Source organism: Dipteris shenzhenensis, chromosome 28 (genome assembly GCF_047967505.1).
Source record: "Dipteris shenzhenensis isolate YYH24624 ecotype China chromosome 28, Dip_SZ_1.0, whole genome shotgun sequence".
Classification (NCBI taxonomy): Eukaryota; Viridiplantae; Streptophyta; class Polypodiopsida; order Gleicheniales; family Dipteridaceae; genus Dipteris; species Dipteris shenzhenensis.
In genome coordinates, this window is record NC_141623.1 from 48,392,958 (window position 1) to 48,411,344 (window position 18,387).

The 18,387-nt window shown below is 42.9% G+C and overlaps 1 protein-coding gene across 10 annotated transcripts in view; it reads right to left on the reverse strand.

Moving 5' to 3' along the window:
• The window catches only part of TGH (SWAP (Suppressor-of-White-APricot)/surp domain-containing protein), a 117,812-nt gene that overhangs the window by 80,939 nt on the left and 18,486 nt on the right, over positions 1–18,387 (reverse strand). For all 10 annotated transcript variants that reach the window (XM_087399408.1, XM_087399404.1, XM_087399410.1 and 7 more), the window contains 4 exons: positions 13,138–13,232; positions 12,939–13,042; positions 596–657; positions 419–493 (listed from right to left, as the gene is read on the reverse strand). In XM_087399408.1, coding sequence (XP_087255534.1) covers positions 419–493; positions 596–657; positions 12,939–13,042; positions 13,138–13,232 — 336 coding nt within the window. The remainder of the gene's footprint in view (positions 1–418; positions 494–595; positions 658–12,938; positions 13,043–13,137; positions 13,233–18,387) is intronic.

Sequence of the window (18,387 nt, forward strand, 5' to 3'; positions counted from 1 at the left end):
TATGCTTCTGTCTATGCTGCACTCAGAAGAAAATGTAAACATGGCACATAACCTAGCTATTGAATCAGAGAATTTTCAATATAAATTTGGAAACATTATAAGCATGCAATTTCCAAAGTTAGAACCTAGCAGCTTCTCAGCAGTTGGCTTAGATTGTTATCATACCAATCCAAAAGAAGGCAACAAACATTTGCAATACTGTGTGAATACTATGCAAATACAAAAGAAGCATACGCAATTTCAAAAGTTAGAACCTTGTAGCTTCTCAAAAGTTGGCTCTGTTTGTAAACAGATCCAGTTCAAAAGAAGGCAACAAATATTCACAATACTATGTGAATACATGGTTGGATCTTGGCCAAAATAATTCAATGACCTCAAGCACATGCACAGGCAGAGCACATAACTCAAAGAGACATGCCTGAGGATGCTGCAATATGGCTTGGTCCAATGGCTCGGCCATGCCGCCATCCCATTTTGAGAAGCAACTTGAATCCTGTTTTTCGAATACAATTTCACAATCAAATATAATGCAGCTTGAATCAAACAGTAATTGACTTACAAAGCTCAACAAGTAACATGGCACAACCAAGCAAACCTATAGAATCTGAAACTGGGACAATTATTTCGTCAGGAGGAAGTCCTGGGATTGCAGAGGGCCTGTAGACAAAACAATCCTTCCAGGTCAAAAGCATCTACTGTAATATAAAAGTAAAGCTCTAGAAGTATCAACAAGCTTCTATGTTTCAGACGATTATAGAGACAGAAGTTTATTTGTTGCTGAGGAAATGTCACAATTGAAACCTTCAAGTATACTTTGCTTAAGGCCCTAAAGGACAAAATTTGCACAAGAGAGGATGGACTATGTAAGAATCTGATGATGCTGTACTGAAAGGGGGGAAGCCTATCCATCTGGATACCGTGCCTGGCAAGCCATGTAGATATGCATGCATACCATGTGTCTGCCCTGCTCTTTGCGAGATGACTCTAGGGCCAAACTCGGAAGTCTGCAATGGGATAAGTCCCACACCCTGTGGATGAAAGTCAGTGTCTGAAAGATGGCATCAACCTGGAGAGGTGTCATGGTGAGCTCTGCCTGTACTATCTCATGTGGAACTGAGGGCTTACATCGGATCATCCTGGATCCCATCGTCACCTGTAGCCGCTCGAAGCTCCTCCAATCTGTCCTCGAAAAATCGCACCCCTAGAAAGGTGCTACATACATGACAGTCGGCCGCACTAATGTGTCGAAAAGCCAGCCCTTCGTTGGTGGATCCAGGAAGTGCGCCTAGAAACACTGCCGCTCTAGTCTAGCCAAAGCACTACGCCCTCGTGTGAGTCGTGGCTGGGCTGCATGTTTCATCGTGAAGATGGGTCCTGTGAAGACTGCTCCCAAATGTGTGTATGACTGCACTATCTCCACTGGTTCACCACGATAGGTGAAAGTGAGTCGGTTAGTCACTGCTCGTGAGGTGTTGAAGATCATAACCTTAGTTTTCCCAAGGTTGACCGTCAGATCTCTCTCTCTACAAAACACCTCTAAAGCCTCTAGATCTCTCTACAGCCCCTCCGCTGAAGAGGATATAAGGACTATATCATCAGCATATAACAATATCTGTATTTGCTAGATGTATAGTCTGCCACCTTTGTTGTTAGCCCCTATTCTAGAGATTCCCTAGAAGTGAGCTGTGTTCTCCGGAAACAGGCTGATTTCTTTCAGGCAACCAAGTTTGTCTTGCTTTAATTTCCCATGATCAGCACCTTTCAGATTGCTTGGTTTTTTCAAGCACTATTAGAAGTTCCTTTTCTCAAGTTACGCCATGCGTCCCATAGCACATATCCCTTCCACGAGGCTAGTACTCCCTAGCCAACAAATCATCTCTAGGACCACCGGTACCATCGTGGTAGCTGCATGAATCGAAGCACATACTCGAACGAGTCCCTCCGTTACATCAAGGCATGTATACTAAGCCACTAGCTTATACCTAGCTCCATCTATCTTTAGCATCTCACCCTAATTATAGAGCTATGCCCTAAACAATATGCCTTCCCATAAAAGCCCTACACTTCCTAGATTATCCTCACTTTTCTTGGAATAGCTCTCTTTATCCAGAAGAGTTGAGCCTCATCCATGCTAGCTCCAATAGATTATCCCAAATCCCTAGTTAGATTATGCCCTAAACCTTGGGCCAATACCAATATTAGGTTCGCATAATCTCAATCCTGGCTACTGCCAACCCTAAATAGAGTATTTTAATCCCTAATCTATCCAAATCTTAGGTTCAATTGCTCTTAACCCTAAATCATCCCTTGGTTGATCCTTTTAAGACATAGCATTCTTTTGACAGTTCTGAAATTTGATTGGTACCCCGCTCCAATATGCATTAGATTTGGGTTCGATGGCCCTAGACATATTCTATCATATCTTGCCCAGGGTCCTACACTCCTTGATCTTATACATGACACTCCTTATCTTCTACCATGTTAGAAAACAGAGGCAGAGGTTGCTTGCTACAGCCAACTCTCCCCCAAAATGGAAGATAAACAACATGGCATTGGACCTAGAGAGTATTCACTAACAAGCTATTATCAGAGAGGTTAAGGCATCGAGCTACATCAAGGCTTGAGCAACCAAAGCAATGGCTTTTGCATCGAGCTAGAAGATACGCGATGTCAAACAAGAAGAACATACTTGAAGAACAAAAGTCTCATTCCTTACACAATCCATGCAATGCAATCTATTCCCAAATGGCAGCCTATTCCCTACTCGAACCCCTAGCTCAAGGCATCTACCCTATTTCCTAGCTCAATCACTATTCCTAACTCGAGCACCCTCCCCTCCTTACTTGAATTTTCTCATACCTCTCTTAAATACCAAAGTACCCACTCAAACCTATTCCTAAGCCCTTTAAAGGTTCAAGGGCTCTAGCCCATCACCAATCCTTCCAAATCATATCCAAGGCCACACATTGCCCATTGCAAAGCCCAATTTCTAAATGTCAATCAAGCCTAGGAGTATTGCCTAAAATTCCTTCACATAAACCCCTTCTAAAGCACATTACTAAAGACATTTGGCCATATCTTGACAATTTTGTGAAGAAATTATTAGGAATGGGTTTACGAAGTTAAAATTAAATGCAATTGGCATAGTGGAGAGATGCTAGACTAGATTGGCTGCAAAATTTTACTCTCCGGTAGGAAGAAGTAGATGCCAAGGAAATTTTTGCTCCACTAAGCAGAAGGAAGACAATCATGTTATATTGTCAATTGCATGCACTTTGAACTTGTGCATCCATGATCCATCAAATGGATGTAGTCATCTTTTCTCAATGGAGATTTATTATTAGAAGTATACATACAACAACCACTAGGTTTGAGATAGCAAGAATATAACATATGATATGCAAACTTAAGAGAGCACTTTATGGTTTGAAGCAAGCTTCAAGAACTTGGTACATCAAAATTAGTGCATACTTCAAGGTGAAATGACATGGTTATACACTCAAAATCAAGATGGAGACTTCTCAATCGTTGCAGTGTGTGTGGATAATTTGTTGATCATTGCAGGCAACAACATGACGATGATGGATCAAGTCAAGGATGACTTGAGCAAGTAATTTAACATGAGAGTTTTGTCAAAATTTGAATTACATCAATTAGAGAAGATACATTGACGAGATGCTCAAAGACTTTGAGATGTCCTGTCAGCACTCCAACTGAAGGTCACAATACCTTTAAGATTGAGAGTGAATAGTTCTAGATGCTACATTGTATTGACAAATCGTTGGCAAATTAATTGATCTGGTGACAAGAACTAGACCAGGTATCTGGTGCACAATAGGTTTGGTTAATCAATTCATGGCAACCCCATGTGAGCTATCATTGGAAATTGATGAAAAAGAACTTCAAGCATCTCAAAGGGTACAATGAACCATAACTTGTCATAATTGAAGAACCTCATGGGAATCTGTGGTGCACATTGGATGGACATAAAGACACAAAGTCAACAGCTGGTTTACATTTTTGCTCAATTAGCATTCCACAGTATGGCCAATCAAGATATAGAACACAATTGTTTTGCATTATCTACAATAAAATCAGTATATATTGCTTTATCAAAATGTGTTTGTGAAGCAGTATGGCTCCAAGGCTTCTAGATGGACTTGGTTTAGTCCAAGGGAATGCTACTATGATCTTTTGAGATAACATAAGCGCAATTGCTTTAGCAAAGAGTCCAAAGATCACAGGAAGGTGAAGCATCTTTATATACCTTTGTAACACTAGAATATTTCCAATCGTAGAAATTCAGGTTTTTGTTGTTCTAAAGGCCAAAATTCTACAAAGAAAATAAAGGAGAAAACAAAAGAGAAGAAAAATGAGGTAACAATTTTTTTTTGGAAAAACAAAAGGTAGACATACTTAGCAAGCACTTATGATGCCATCAGTGCCCAAGCATAAGCAACTATACTGGGTTTCTAAAGACCCGTGAAGTCTCTTGGGCAAACCCAATGCTGACTAAAATATATCAATTAAACAAAAAAGAACGAAACAAGAAATAAAGAAGAAAAGAAGAAGGCTACTAAGAAAAAATAAACAAACAAATCAAGAAACAAAATCGACCAAAAAACATGAATAAAATCTCAATTTTGTATAGCACCAACTCTAATTTGGTGGAGATTCCTTGAGCGTAGGTCTCCATCACCCCTCACCGACACGAGAGTCTGGCACACGTATGCACACCATCTTTATGATGTCCCACACCAGCCCACTCTAGATCTCATACACACACGTCACCCCACCACTTGCTCATTGTTCACCAAAGGGGGAGTCAAGGACGCGACCTTGAAACTACACAATGGCCGAGCTAAGGATCACGAGGGGCTATGCACTGAGTTTATCGCATATGGGATCGGCACGTTAACCCCGATCCTAGCAAAGCTATTCAATGATGCTGTTTGCCTTGGCTTCCCCCGCACCTGGACACTCAACACCATCACCCCCATCCACAAGGCAGGGGATCCCATGGACCCGAGTAACTACAGGACTATCATGATTGGACATGTGATGTCCAAGATCTATGCAGCTGTATTGGATGCGTCGGTCAGCCTGTTCGCAGAGATGAGAGGGCTCAGAGCAGAGGGTCAGGCCGGTTTCAATCGAGACCATGGGACTATGGATCACATACTCACACTCAGGAGTGTCATTGAGGAGGCCAGATCACGGAAGGAGAGGGTATATTGCTGCTTTATAGATTTCCGCAAAGCCTTTGACACAGTACCTCGAGCTCGTCTCATCACACGCCTACAGACACTGGGATTTGATCAGGAGATCATCTGCGCAGTCATGGCACTGTATGAGAGAGTCTCATGCCGAGTTCGGACAGGTGCAGGTTGGGCAGATGAGATCTTGAGTACCATAGGAGTCAAACAGGGTTGTCCCTTATCACCGACCCTGTTTGGCCTCTACATCGATGAGCTTGAGACTTTCATGGGGGCGTTCGTAGGGACCGGTTGCTCACTTGCCGGGATCATCATCAAGATTCTTCTTTATGCAGATGACGTGGCAATCTTGTCATCCACACCCGAGGGGCTCCAGCGACACCTGGATGCACTGCAGGCTTTTTGTTTATCCCATGATTTGGAGGTCAACCTTGGCAAGACCAAAGTCATGATCTTTAACACCTCTCGAGCAAACATGCAACGGAAGCAGTTTACTTTTACTTTCGGTGGGTCACCAGTTGAGATCGTATCCTCATACACTTACTTGGGGGTCATCTTCTCTGGCCCGATCTTCACGATGAGACCAACGATGCAGGCCAGACTGAGCAGGGGATACGCCTCACTAGCTCGGCTAGAGAGACAATGCTTCCACTCCCACTTCCAGGACCCTCGAACCAAGGCTCTTCTCTTCGACTCCTTGGTCTGCGACCAGCCGGTATGTATGGCAGCCCTTGTTGGGGGCCTAACATGTCAGAGATAGAGTGGACACAGGTGGAGCGCCTGCAGATCCTCATGCTCTCACGGATGATCCGAGGAAAACTGTCTGTACCACATCACATCATTCCGAACGAGTTTGGTGCTTCTCCACTCCAGCTAGATGCACTCCAGCTAGATGCAGCCTTTCATACCATTATATATCTACACCGGGTTAGATCATATGGGGACTGCACATCAGGGAGACAGAGGTTGCCATGGTTGGCTCTTGATTCCTCCATGAGGTTGGCAGCAGAGGGAGACGAGCGATGCTGGTATGCACGAACTCACAGATGGTTTGTGAGACTAGGGATCCACATCGATAAGATACCTCCTTTTCAGTATAGTTTAGATGCCCCTCTGATACTCCCACCCACCATCCCGATTGGGCCACACACCAACCAGGTCATTCGTGAGGATCTCTTGCAACTACACACCTTTAGAACCTGGTTGGAGCCGAGGGAGCTTCCAGTGAAGCTGAGGCAGAGGGGATTCCTAAGGAGCATCGCTTATGCATATTGTGCGACTGTCAAGAGGTCGAGTCGGAGGAGCATTTTATTTTCAGGTGCCCAGTGTTCTACGAGATCCGAGGTCGCTACCACTGCCTCTTCAGAGACAGCTCCGGGCTCCTTTCCAGATTCCTCACCTACCCAGATCAGAGATGCCTCGCGGCCTTCATTCACGAGGAGGTCCGACACAGAGAGTACTTACTCAGGCGACGGGGCTTGGCCACATCATCAGACACCTCTCAAAGCAGGATCACAGAGTTCTTCCCATCGAGTGACATTGATCGTCCAGTCTCTAGCCGCAGACGTGACAGAGACCCTGATCTCCAACGACCGCAACACAACACACAAGACATCGAGGGCACACACAGATCACTCTGAGGGACCTCCCGTCATTGTTTAGACCCGGGATACGTCCCACGGGAGTCACAGTGGCTCTAGTCTTGCGTCGAGCCTCGTCCAGGAGACTGAGACGTACAGCACCCCTTGACGGGCACGAGCGTCCCATCACCGGCTATGCACCAGCTAGGGCGACATGACATACAGAGGATTCCACTCCGCTCTCCTTTTCTTTTTATTGTTACATCCACATGTATTTGATTTGATTATGTATGATCAGACTTAGGATTCAGCATGGGTGATGATGCTCATTTCAGTAGCTCCATCCTTACTGTGATTTGTATCAGGTTTTCTTTCAGTCTCATAGACCCATCGGTCTTCCGAAGACTCTAATAAAATTTCTTTCTTTCTTTTCTTTCTCTCTCTCTCTCTCTCTCTCTCTCTCTCTCTCTCAATGAAAGAAAGAATTTACACAAAGAATGAAATATTTAAAACATTACAAACTAAAGAAACCACTTACACTTGCGTACCGCTTACTACAAAGATGCAAAAATTACATTCCTAACTTAGAAAGCACATGCATACTCAATCAAAATCTCTTTTGAAACTAAAAGAAAAACGGGCTGTTCAGCTCCCCGCTCTTTGTATCCAGCTTATGATCAATCATCCTAAACATGCCTAAGGCCGATACACCGTAGATAAAAGACTTCATATCTAAGATTAAAAACATTTATTATTTTTCTTTGATTATATCTCTTGTGTATTAGCAAAGTGATAAATTACTACATTGAGTATAAAAGACTCCTTAGTTGTACAAAGGCGGGGAAAATCTATGGAATTGGAAAGAAATGACTCCATATTTTGTCAAATCAGAAAGTCAATGTGAGGCATTTGTATAATGTGTAAACCACTATATTCAGGTTATTCACATTTAACATATATATCAACCTCTAATCCTACGGCAGATTGAGAGAGTCTAAGATCTAAGAAAACACAAGAATCTCCTCTTGAACTGCAGTTCAGTTCACAAGAGTCACAAGGATAGATTCCTTCTCCAAAAGCAGAAGCGTCTGTGTATATAAAGTCTTGAAAGTTAGGAACATCATGAACAAATAAATCATCTTAAAACACCTAACTTGGCTAAGCTTATGTAAAATGATAAAGCAGGTATTGGTAGAAATAAGCCGTTGCATGAACTCAAATTCAGATAAAAGTTTGCTAAAAAGACAGCACAATTAGTTACCATAGGGATTCCTATAATTTGTTGAAACAAAGAATCACATATTGTGATGTAAAGATTATCTAAAAGAAAATCTATCCAAGAGCAAAAATCTTCAACACTTACGACCTTTGTGTATCAATGTCATGATTTTTATTATTTAGCCACAAAAAGTCGAAACATAAGCTATTTTCTCAACTTTTAGCACTTTGCATCTATCTTTGTCAAATCTCAGCTTAAGAACTTCAGCCATCAGCTTTTTAATTCTAAACTTCAGATCTTCCAACTTGATCTTTGTATAAAGCGTAGTAAAATCATAGATTTAAAGGAGAATATGAGACTCTTTTTCTTGAATGCTTCGAGAAGAATTTAAATTTTTTTAAATAGGAATCACTCCTACAGAATCATTTAAAATCTAGCTTGATTGTGAGGGGACATCTACCTCCTTTAATAAGTCCCTCCAAATTTCAAACGTGGCTTTGAAGCAGTAGCTTAGCCATTTCAAGACATCTGTGAAAGTAGTCTTACAAGCAGCTGCAATAAATCTTCGCTTTTTTGAAATTTTGTGAAACTTCCAAGCAGCACAAAGACTTGGATTAAAGACTTACAAAAACACTGGTGTTTTGAGATCAGATCCTTTCGAGAAACGAAGACAAGGCCGTAAGCTTTTGCAAACGAGTTCACTTCTTTCAAAAGACATTCCAAGGAATGTTTTTTGCAAATAAAAACAAAGTTATCGGAACATTTGTCCATATAAGATATGACAAATTTCCTACGAAGAAGAGTTTCATCTTTTTTTGTAATATAATTACTTTGTTTTGAGCAATTAATTGAAGAGACTTCTTCTAGTTTCAAAGCAATTTTCTTCAAAATCTTCCATTTTGCATTCCGATAAGATATTTTGAACTCCCAAACTTCTATTTGAAAAGAAAATTTTGAGATTCCATTATCAATAGCTTTTAAAAGGCAAGACTCTTTTGAAGACTACAATCGAAATTTCGTGCGTTTCATTAAAAGGTCTCTTAAGGTTACTAGAAAGCAAAATTGAAGTATCTGCTGTGACTACATGTCCTAAATCAACATGAACAAAGCTTTGATATCTTTTACTTTCGCAACAACAAGGTTTCGTAAGGATAGAGGATTTTGAATGCTCTGAAATCCTTTAACCTATCTCTCCATAGTTGAAAGCCTTTTGTCCTAAAGTTTTTACATACTTCCAAGTTACTATTGGATGCTTCCAAATTCTTCTCACCTAATGAGGGAGAGAATCCATTACTTCGGGAGACTTCAAAATTGAGTTCAAGCCTACCGTGTCAAGAGAAGGAGAAGTAGAAATAGAAATCAAGAGTTATTCAGATAGAGTTCTTTGCTTTGAAATGAAGCTCTTAGTTTAAGAAGCAATCCAACGAACCTTTAAGTTGGATATAATGGAGCCTAGTTAGATTCAAATCCTCAAAAGAGAAGTTTTCCAAGGTATATAGAAGTTTGAAAAGGACTTTGACATTATATTTTTCAAAAACTTTTATTGAAAAAAGAAGCATGGACATTAGTCTATCTAGGTAAAGATGTCTTCTTTTATAGTCACGATAAGCAAAAACTCTTAGAACTAAGGAAGTTAAAGGAACAGAAAGAGGAGGAAGAGGAAGCGAGGGAAGTAAATCACGAACAAAATGTGAGATTGCAAGAGAGCCAGTACAATCCCGCAACATAACTTTTGGTTTCCATACAAGAGTATCTATATGACTATGTTGGTAAAGAGAAATGTTAAAGGGCTTGGTATGAGTTCTCCACATCATAGGGTTCTTTTTAGAGGGTTTTTTATTCTTACAACGTTCCAAATTAAAACCTCTTAGAAAGAAAGTGTGTAAAGTTCTCATCTGAAATAATTGATGAGGTCGAGCAACCTTGAAAAAATCCTTGGCATTATTAAAACGGCCCTCTATATGCTCAATAGGAAAGCAATGAAAAGATTCGAAACTAGATTTTGCCATTGCCGCGTACAAGGGTTTTGAATTCTCAACCAAGGAATTCTTCCTAAGAACTTTTCTAGCTTCCCTAACATGTTCTTGAAAATAAGTGAAAGCCGTCCCAAAAGGTTTGTCCTACATAAATCATATTACTACTATGTATGTTATAGACAATATAAATTACTTGTGTGGTAATAGGAACAGAAGTCTTAAGATGCTTGTTTCTAAGACGTCTTAGTTTATTAAGAATTCTTATGTTATTTCTTGTATAATGAGTGCTAACTAATAAAGCCTTAAAGTATCATTTAATGCTACCTTCCCCAAAATCATCAAAATTATTCATGTTTGACCTAGCTAGAAAGTTAAATCATGAAGGTAAAGCGTATTGATTATTTCTATCTTCCATTCAACAAGGAGAAATTCGACCCTTCCACCGTTTTTCTGATGAACAATTGGCAAGCCTATTCACCAAGGCATATTCCAAGGACAAAAGAAAATCTATGTACCATAGACATAAGACCTTCAACTATAGGGGAAGTGTTAGAATGTGCATTGGTTAGTGTTTGGGTTGAGTTAGGATAGCAGGATATGGGGAACTGACCCCAAGACCTATTACCACACAAAGTGACTGACCTACAATGCATACCTATTAAGAAAGAGAAAAACTTAAACATGTTGCTCTATAGTCTCTCCTCTCTCTCTCAGGCGACGGGGCTTGGCCACACCATCAGACACCTCTCAGAGCAGGATCACAGAGTTCTTCCCATCGAGTGACATTGATCGTCCAGTCTCTAGCCGCAGACGTGACAAAGACCCCAACCCGACGACCGCAACACGGCACACGAGACATCGAGGGGACACAAATCACTCTGGGGGACCTCCGGTCATTGTTTAGACCCGGGATACGTCCCACGGGAGTCACGGTGGCTTTGGTCTTGCATCGAGCCTCCTCCAGAAGACCGAGACGTGCGGCACCCCTTGACGGACGCCAGCGTCCCATCATCGGCTATGCACCAGCCAGGACGACATGACATACGGAGGATTCCACTCCACTCCAGTCTTTTTTCTTTTCATTGTCACACCCAGATGTATTCGATTATGTATGATCAGACTTAGGATTCAGCACGGGTGATGATGCTCATTTAGTAGCTCCACCCTTACTGTGATTTGTATCAGGTTTTCTTTCAGTCTCATAGACCCATCGGTCTTCCGAAGACTCTAATAAAATTTCTTTCTTCTTTCTTTCTCCCTATCTCCCGATTTACCCATAGGGAGAAAAGATAGAGATTCAAAGTGAAAGGTACTCCAAGAGAAAAGGAAGCACATGAGTGAGATTACATGTCTGGATGGATATAGGAACCATCCTCTAAGATCACAACAGACAATGAAGTTTCAACCTCACATTCACTCACATAGTTGGAAACTACAAACTCAATCACGCATAGCAAGGACTACCTACTATGACATCCCCACCAAAATCATCAGCACCCAGCAGTGGGTGTAGACCATGGTATAAACATATGCTCTCATAGATGCATATCCACACACCCACAAATACTCTAAGCATCCCAAAGAGAGGGGGGAAGGCCATCATTGTAAGTCCTTGAAGACCCTTGAACAGAGCTCGAAGAACGATCAAAAGCCTTACAATGCCAACCTTGCTAAGAAGGTATGCACGAGTGCCCAAGCAGTAGCATCTATTTTTCTATGCATGTATTCCAATCGTCATTTCGTCAAAGTCCCACCCTAGACACCTATACAATGATAGTAGCTCCATTATTTTCCTTCAATGCTAGAGCAATTCCATACTTTACATGTCCCAATGATCATGATTATTGTTTTAGTAATGTTTATTTGCATGCTATTAGACTAATTAATGCGTACAGGTATGTCACAATCCTTTATCATTTGTTGCAAATAAAACCATGAGGAATCTGAGCAGCCTCATGATCCAGGCGGAGTCAGTGTGGACATAGATCTAATGCGAGGAGAGAAAAAGGAGATATTAGTGGCAGCTTGGATTTGACTTCATCAGAGTACGAGCAACAGCCACATAGGGCATCAGAGGTTAGTGAAGGAGGCCAGCAAATAGATACTACAATTATTGCCTAGGTACTAGCTGCCAGATTCTAGAGCCTAACGTTTAACTTGCATTCTTTAGACTGTATTGTAAGCTTCCAAACTTTAGCCTTGGACATTGAATTCTTGACATCCTAGGTCGTAAATCATTCTCCAAGGACCATGATTCAGCACGTTTATTATTGTACCAGTTACATTTTGGAGTCTCAGTACTTCATCATTTCACAATTCTCTAGTTTATGGTTTACCTCATGGATTACTATTGCTAGGTAAATGCAACATGGACCATCTGTTTAGTTCCATTGGAATGCATCATGTGAATTTAAGAGAGACCTGTCTTGACAGAACTGTGATACATCATACAAAATATATCCCTTTATTATATTCAAAAACAACTTTGTCTAGTTTGGTCCATTTCATTCAGACACTTCTCTACTCCAGGACAAAGCAGGGCTTCCAAACTGCGGATTATCTACTAGTAAGAAAAACTTTTAAACGTCATTCAAGCTATTTCAAACAAAAGGACCATACTAAACCACACAAAGCATATGATTTCACAAGCACCCAATACGAGCTCTTATCTAGGTTTCCAAAGATGCCAAAACCAGCCATTTTTATTCCAAATTCAGTGACATCTTTTACTAATAATTTGATTCACCAAACCTCTTCATGAAAAACTTGCACTCACACAGCCCTGTTATAAACTGTCCTGGCAGTATTCAAAAAAACTAAATGCCTTGATGATAGATATTCTCAAATGTAGACACCATTGTAATTCTTCCATGATCACCATCTCGAGGGGGTCAAAGAATAAATAAATTTCATTTGAACATATGTGCCAGACTATAAAACCTCTTACCGTGATTTCAGCTCCCGTGCAGCTTCCTGACGAGCCACTTCTTTTGCCGTGAAGCCAAAAGTGTCAAACTCTGAAGCAGCACCAAGGTTTGTAGAATCATGTTCCTGCATTTTTTAGCTCTTAAATTACAATCACTACTAAAATCAACTTCTTAAGTAGGTTCTGGACTCAAGGCACAGTCTTGGTAGAATATAAATACCGCTTTTTCATCTTCATCCATAAAGTCATACGCTTTTTGTTGCCCCAACTCGGCCCTTTTCTTGCGAGATGATGTGAATTTCTTTGGAGCCCATCCTGCAAAACCTTGTTTGCTTAACTACATGAAGGGATCCAGCCAACTTAATTAAAAATTTCAGTATCAATATCGTTCTCGTGCTGGTGCAGTAACTCGCTCTCGTCACTAACGCGGAAAATGAGTGGTAGTGAAGACTGAGATAAAGGGAATTTTCCACAGTTAACACAAACAAAAAGAAGGCTTAAGATCAATTGAAAGTGAAAGCTGTTGTTTAGTGCTCTCCTGCCCCTCATTCATATGACTCTTGGTCTTGATCGCCCCCAAGCCTTCTCTGTGCCTACCCTTCTCCCTCAAAAGATCTCTCTATTCCCCCCCTCCCTGTTACATTATGCCAGCTTTCCCACTGCCTGATGAGCTGAGAGCTGATATCTCCTCCCAACACCATCTTCGCTCTGAATTTTCCTCTTGTCCACATTATCTGCCCCTCCTTCCAGTCGTGGTCGGAAAATGGCTATCCATTTTGTGCAAAGCTCTGCAGCCTTCCTTACAGGGAATAGCCTGCCCTTTTGCATTAAGTAGCCCATTTTGAAACCTCCAATGGATCATTGACCAGGTATTTTGGGCTATAGCTGATGTTTCGGCAGAGTGACCCATGCGCTTCAGTAGGGGACAGGAAGCTTGTTTTCTCAATGGTTTGCCTATAAGCTTTCCTACGTAAGAGACATTACAAGCGGTCCCTTCCAGGGGGCGAATAAGGGCATGGTTGCATGAAATTATTTCTTTGGAATACACAACATTGTTGAAGCCTTTTCATTTGCCCTGGGATATTTTTTATGTTAGTTAAACTTGGCACTGCCGCGCCCTCTTCTTTCTGCTGCGCCCTCTCTAGGAAGCTCCTTTTCTTTTATCTCATACTCCTGGCTAGGTGGAATTCCATGGCCCACCCAGGGGTTAGGGGCCCCTATGGTGGCACACTGCTGCTAGGGCTCCCAGGAGGGTCGGCCTCAGTCTAGGGCTCCTTTATGGCCTGCTATTGCTGCGAGGCTGCCCCAGTTGAGGCGCTTTGTGCTGACCAGCCTTGGGGGCCCGCGTGGCCACTCTTTCAGGCGGAGACCTGCCCTGTGGAGGCCTTTTTATAGGCTGAGGTAGGCCGACCTACTGGTTGGAAACCTCCCTGTAGGCAGGGGTTCAGCCCCTTTATAGGGCTGTGTGCCAGCCCCCATGAGCAGTAGGGGGTCGACCCACCTAGGGCTGTGGGACGGTCCACATGACCAGCTGACTAGGGGGGGTGGCTGCCTATATATAGGCCCCCCTTCCCTCACTTGTACCATCTCAATGTAGAGCACAGTTGTGCCTATATAGCAGAGGTTTTTCCCAGCAGTTGAGGGGTTTTGTCCTGAGATCCCGTGCAGTCTCTCTTCTCTCTTTCTCTCCTTTCCGGTTCAGTTTGTGTATGGTTCTCTCTCTCTCTCTCTCTCTCTCTCTCTCTCCATTTCTGTTCAGATCCCCTGCACTTCTCACATGGTATCAGAGCCACGGTTGGCTAGAGTCCCGACATGAGCCAGCAAACTGAGAGAACATTTAGGGCTGCTGTTCAGAGGTGCTCTTGAGGAAAAGTGTGCAGAGGTGTGGACGGTATGGGTGTCAAGGAAGGTGTGGTTTCTTTGAAGGGTGTTTTCAGATTTGAGAGGAGTTATTATCAAGGGTCAGGACAGCGAAGGTGTGAAGGTACTTAGGCCCCAAGCCTCTTCATCATCTTCTTCAGCCCTCTCCTCTCCTTTTTTCCATCACTCCCCTTCTCTACCTTCTTTCCCATCCACTCTCTCTTCCAGTTTGACTCTCTCCTCACTCCAACATGTCTGGAGAGCAAGGCAAATTCCAGTTTTTCCCACCTTCCGGATCGACCGTCAATTGAATGGCCCCAATTACGGTGTCTGGAGTCCGTGCTACAGTCATATGATTTGGCAAACTTCATACTAGTGGGAGTTGACAGGCCTTACCCCTTGTGTCCAACCTAGCGATCCTATAGCAGAAGGAGAATGAGACCCTGTCTCAGATGTGGGACCGTGTCAATGCAAGGGTAAGGGCGTTCATATTCCTAAACTATACTCCTCAGAGTGATTAATCACGTGAAGCATATGACGGTGGTCAAAAGAATCTGGAAGCATTTGGTGTCCTTGTACAATCGAACCTCTCCCATGAAGATGGCCTCTTTGGAAGTCCAGATGAGATTGTTGGATCCCACAAAGTCTTCCTTGAAGCAGGAGCACAACAACAAGGTTACAGGAACTTCAGCAAGAGATCCTCCAGGCCGAGGACATGGCCATAATATTACTGTCCCAATTGTCTTCTCAGTACTCTGCATTCTATTCGTCCTTGATTACTAGTGGATGGATCAATACATTGACCTGGGAGGAATTAGTCCCAATGGTGCTCAACCAAGAGGAAAGATTTGTAGATCGTACCTATGACAGTCAGTTTGAGGCTTTGTCAGCTGAGTAGAAGGGACGGAAGAGGTTGACAGCTAAGGAAAGGGAAGCATTAAAGGCCTCACCTACATGTAACCGTTGTGGCCAGAAAGGTCACTATTGGCGGCAGTGTCCTCAAAGGATCACTCAGGGGACCCGTGAGCAGAAGGAAGGTTATGTGGCCATCACGTCAATTGTTCCGACCTTCTAGTAGCACGAAGAAGGATGCGCTGCCAACAGGCTTTCTGATTCCAGATGGAGGATTGCTTGCTTGAATGTGTCAGCAGGACAGGCGCAGTGGCGAAGGAGTCTTTGATCGAGGCAGGGTTTCAAGCTTGACCCACGAGGAGCTGCTCCCGCTGACTCAAGTGACAATATGTTTACTAATATGTATTTGTTTAGACATCATGACTTGGCAGATCCAAAGAGAATTTCCTTGAGTTCTGCTGCAGCTAGTGTCTAATGAGCTGTTGGAGATCCGGATGGGTCAGAGGATTGCCAGTGCGGGAACCTAGACACCATAGATTGATGCCCATTGTTCTTGGAGCACAAAGGTTCATCGATCTGGGGGCAATTTACCAATTTGGACGAAACGGCCTGTTTCAAGTAACACACCCCCTCCCCTATTTTGCGATTTGCATTGGCAACTTCTTTTACTGTTTGTAGTTTCAATTTTGCCTCGACTTGCAAACTTGTCAGCCTCATACTCTTGAACTTTGAGGGTTTTCCAGCCCTCCCTGAGCCTCATTCACTCCTTGGGAGTTCTTTCCGTCCTGAAGGCTACTTCAACCCTCCTTCATAGCTCAGCCTCCACTCCTTGAGCCATCTCTTTCATCCCTCTTTCAACCCTCCTTCATCCCCCTCTTTCAGCTCTCTGTTTCAGCCCTCTATTCTAGCCTCTTTCAGCCCCCTTTGTTCAAGTTTCAGCCTTTCATCCCTCTTTCTAGTTTCAGCCCTCTTTCAAGCTTCCATGGCTTCAAGAAGCCATATCCCTGAGTCACATGCCAAGGCGGTGTTCACCCAAGCAAGTTTTTGGTGGAGTCAAGTTGACCTGTTGGGTTCCTACGACACCAAGAAAAGAGGCGCTCGCAAGTTCATGTTCACGTGGTGTGAACTGAAAAGAGGTGGGATCCCTATTATGGTGAAGGCCCATCTTCCTGGCATCAAGAGAGAGGGAAGTACGCTATGCAATGTAATCTCTGAGGCAGAGAAAGTAAGGTTGGCATGAGAGGTCAAGGCATTTCCTCCCCCGAAGAGACCAAAGACTATTGCATCCACTGGGGCAGGAGCTACTTCAGGCTCTCATGTGGCTACTGCAAAAAGGACTCCTCTTTCCCCTTCTGCTGCTACTACAGTTTCTTCTTTTGGGAGTGCATCTGTTCTTGGAGCTACATGTTCTACTCCTAGTGCATCTCCTTCATCTCTCCCACCTGCACAAAGCCAAAGCACCCTTTACACAGCATGGCATCCACAATGGAAGGCACTGGTAGATGCAGCCGTTGCCTGTTTTTTTTTACTCAAATGGGATTAGTTTCAACGTTGCACGATCTGCTTATTTCAAGGAGATGGTGGCTCGAAATACAGCATTTGGGCCCACATATACCCCTCCCACTTTTGATGGATTCAGGGGAAAGCTTCTAGAGGATGAGGCGAAGGCAGTTAATGAAGTCATTCTTCTTCTTCTCAAGTAGATCCTTCTTCTCTAGAGGGAGAACATTGAGTTGAATGTAAATTTCAAAAAATCGATGAGAGACTGAAAAATGCTGAGCTCAAACTGAAAAATTCAAGTTCCCACTTGTTTTAAATGATGATTTAGTCACTACTCAAATGATGGATAAGAAGCTTAAGGGAGAGATTAAGGATATGAGCACTAGAGTCAACTCTAGCCAACCTCAAAGAAGAATCCTTGAGCACAATGGACAAGCTACGAAGAGACCTCGATACCCAAGCAGAGCTGTGTGCATCGGAGTCTTGAAATTGTGATGCAAAAATCATTACCATCCAACTCCAGCTTTCTATACCAAGTATGGTTCTTGTAGGAAACCCTAACCTGTGGAGAACCAAGACTCCTTCATTGTTGGACTGTAGATTGAACTTTGCAAATCGTCTAGAACCCTATACGATTGTTACCCGTCATAACATAGTGTAAACTCCATATTACAACCCATGAGGGGTTATCCAACTATTGTGGGCATAGCCCAATAATTCCCTAAGAATGTAAAAGGATTTAGAAGCGTGAGTGGATTCTTAGGGATTGCATCATTGCCTGCGCAACTCAAGTAAACAACATCCCTGCCTATGAGCTTCTGCAAGACTTGTGGGTCTCCTCTCCTCGTTGTTCCTTTCTGCTCCAACCCGACTTCTAGCTGTCGCGCCTCCCTCGCTTGCATCGTCTTTTTTGCCCCTTACATCTTTCTTGATCCCCTTCTCTTTCCTCGATACTCTCCGCCAAGGACTGTCTAGCTGCCCATAGGCAGCCTTGAGCTGGTGGTTAAAGACAAGCTTTTATTTTTTCTGTTTTGAATCAGGAGGTTTTTCCCCCATGTTGGCCCCCTTGGTATTGTGTTTTCTTCCAGGGTTTAGCAATTACACCGCTCCTTGTCTACTAGATGCCTTTTCAACAACACATAAGGAGAAATCCCCCCCCCCCCTCATGGCAGTCAATATCCTTCCTTCCTTTCATTCCCCCGCCCCTTTCCCCTTCTCTTCTTAGCTGCAGTTGGTTTCCCTATACCCCTTCATGCTG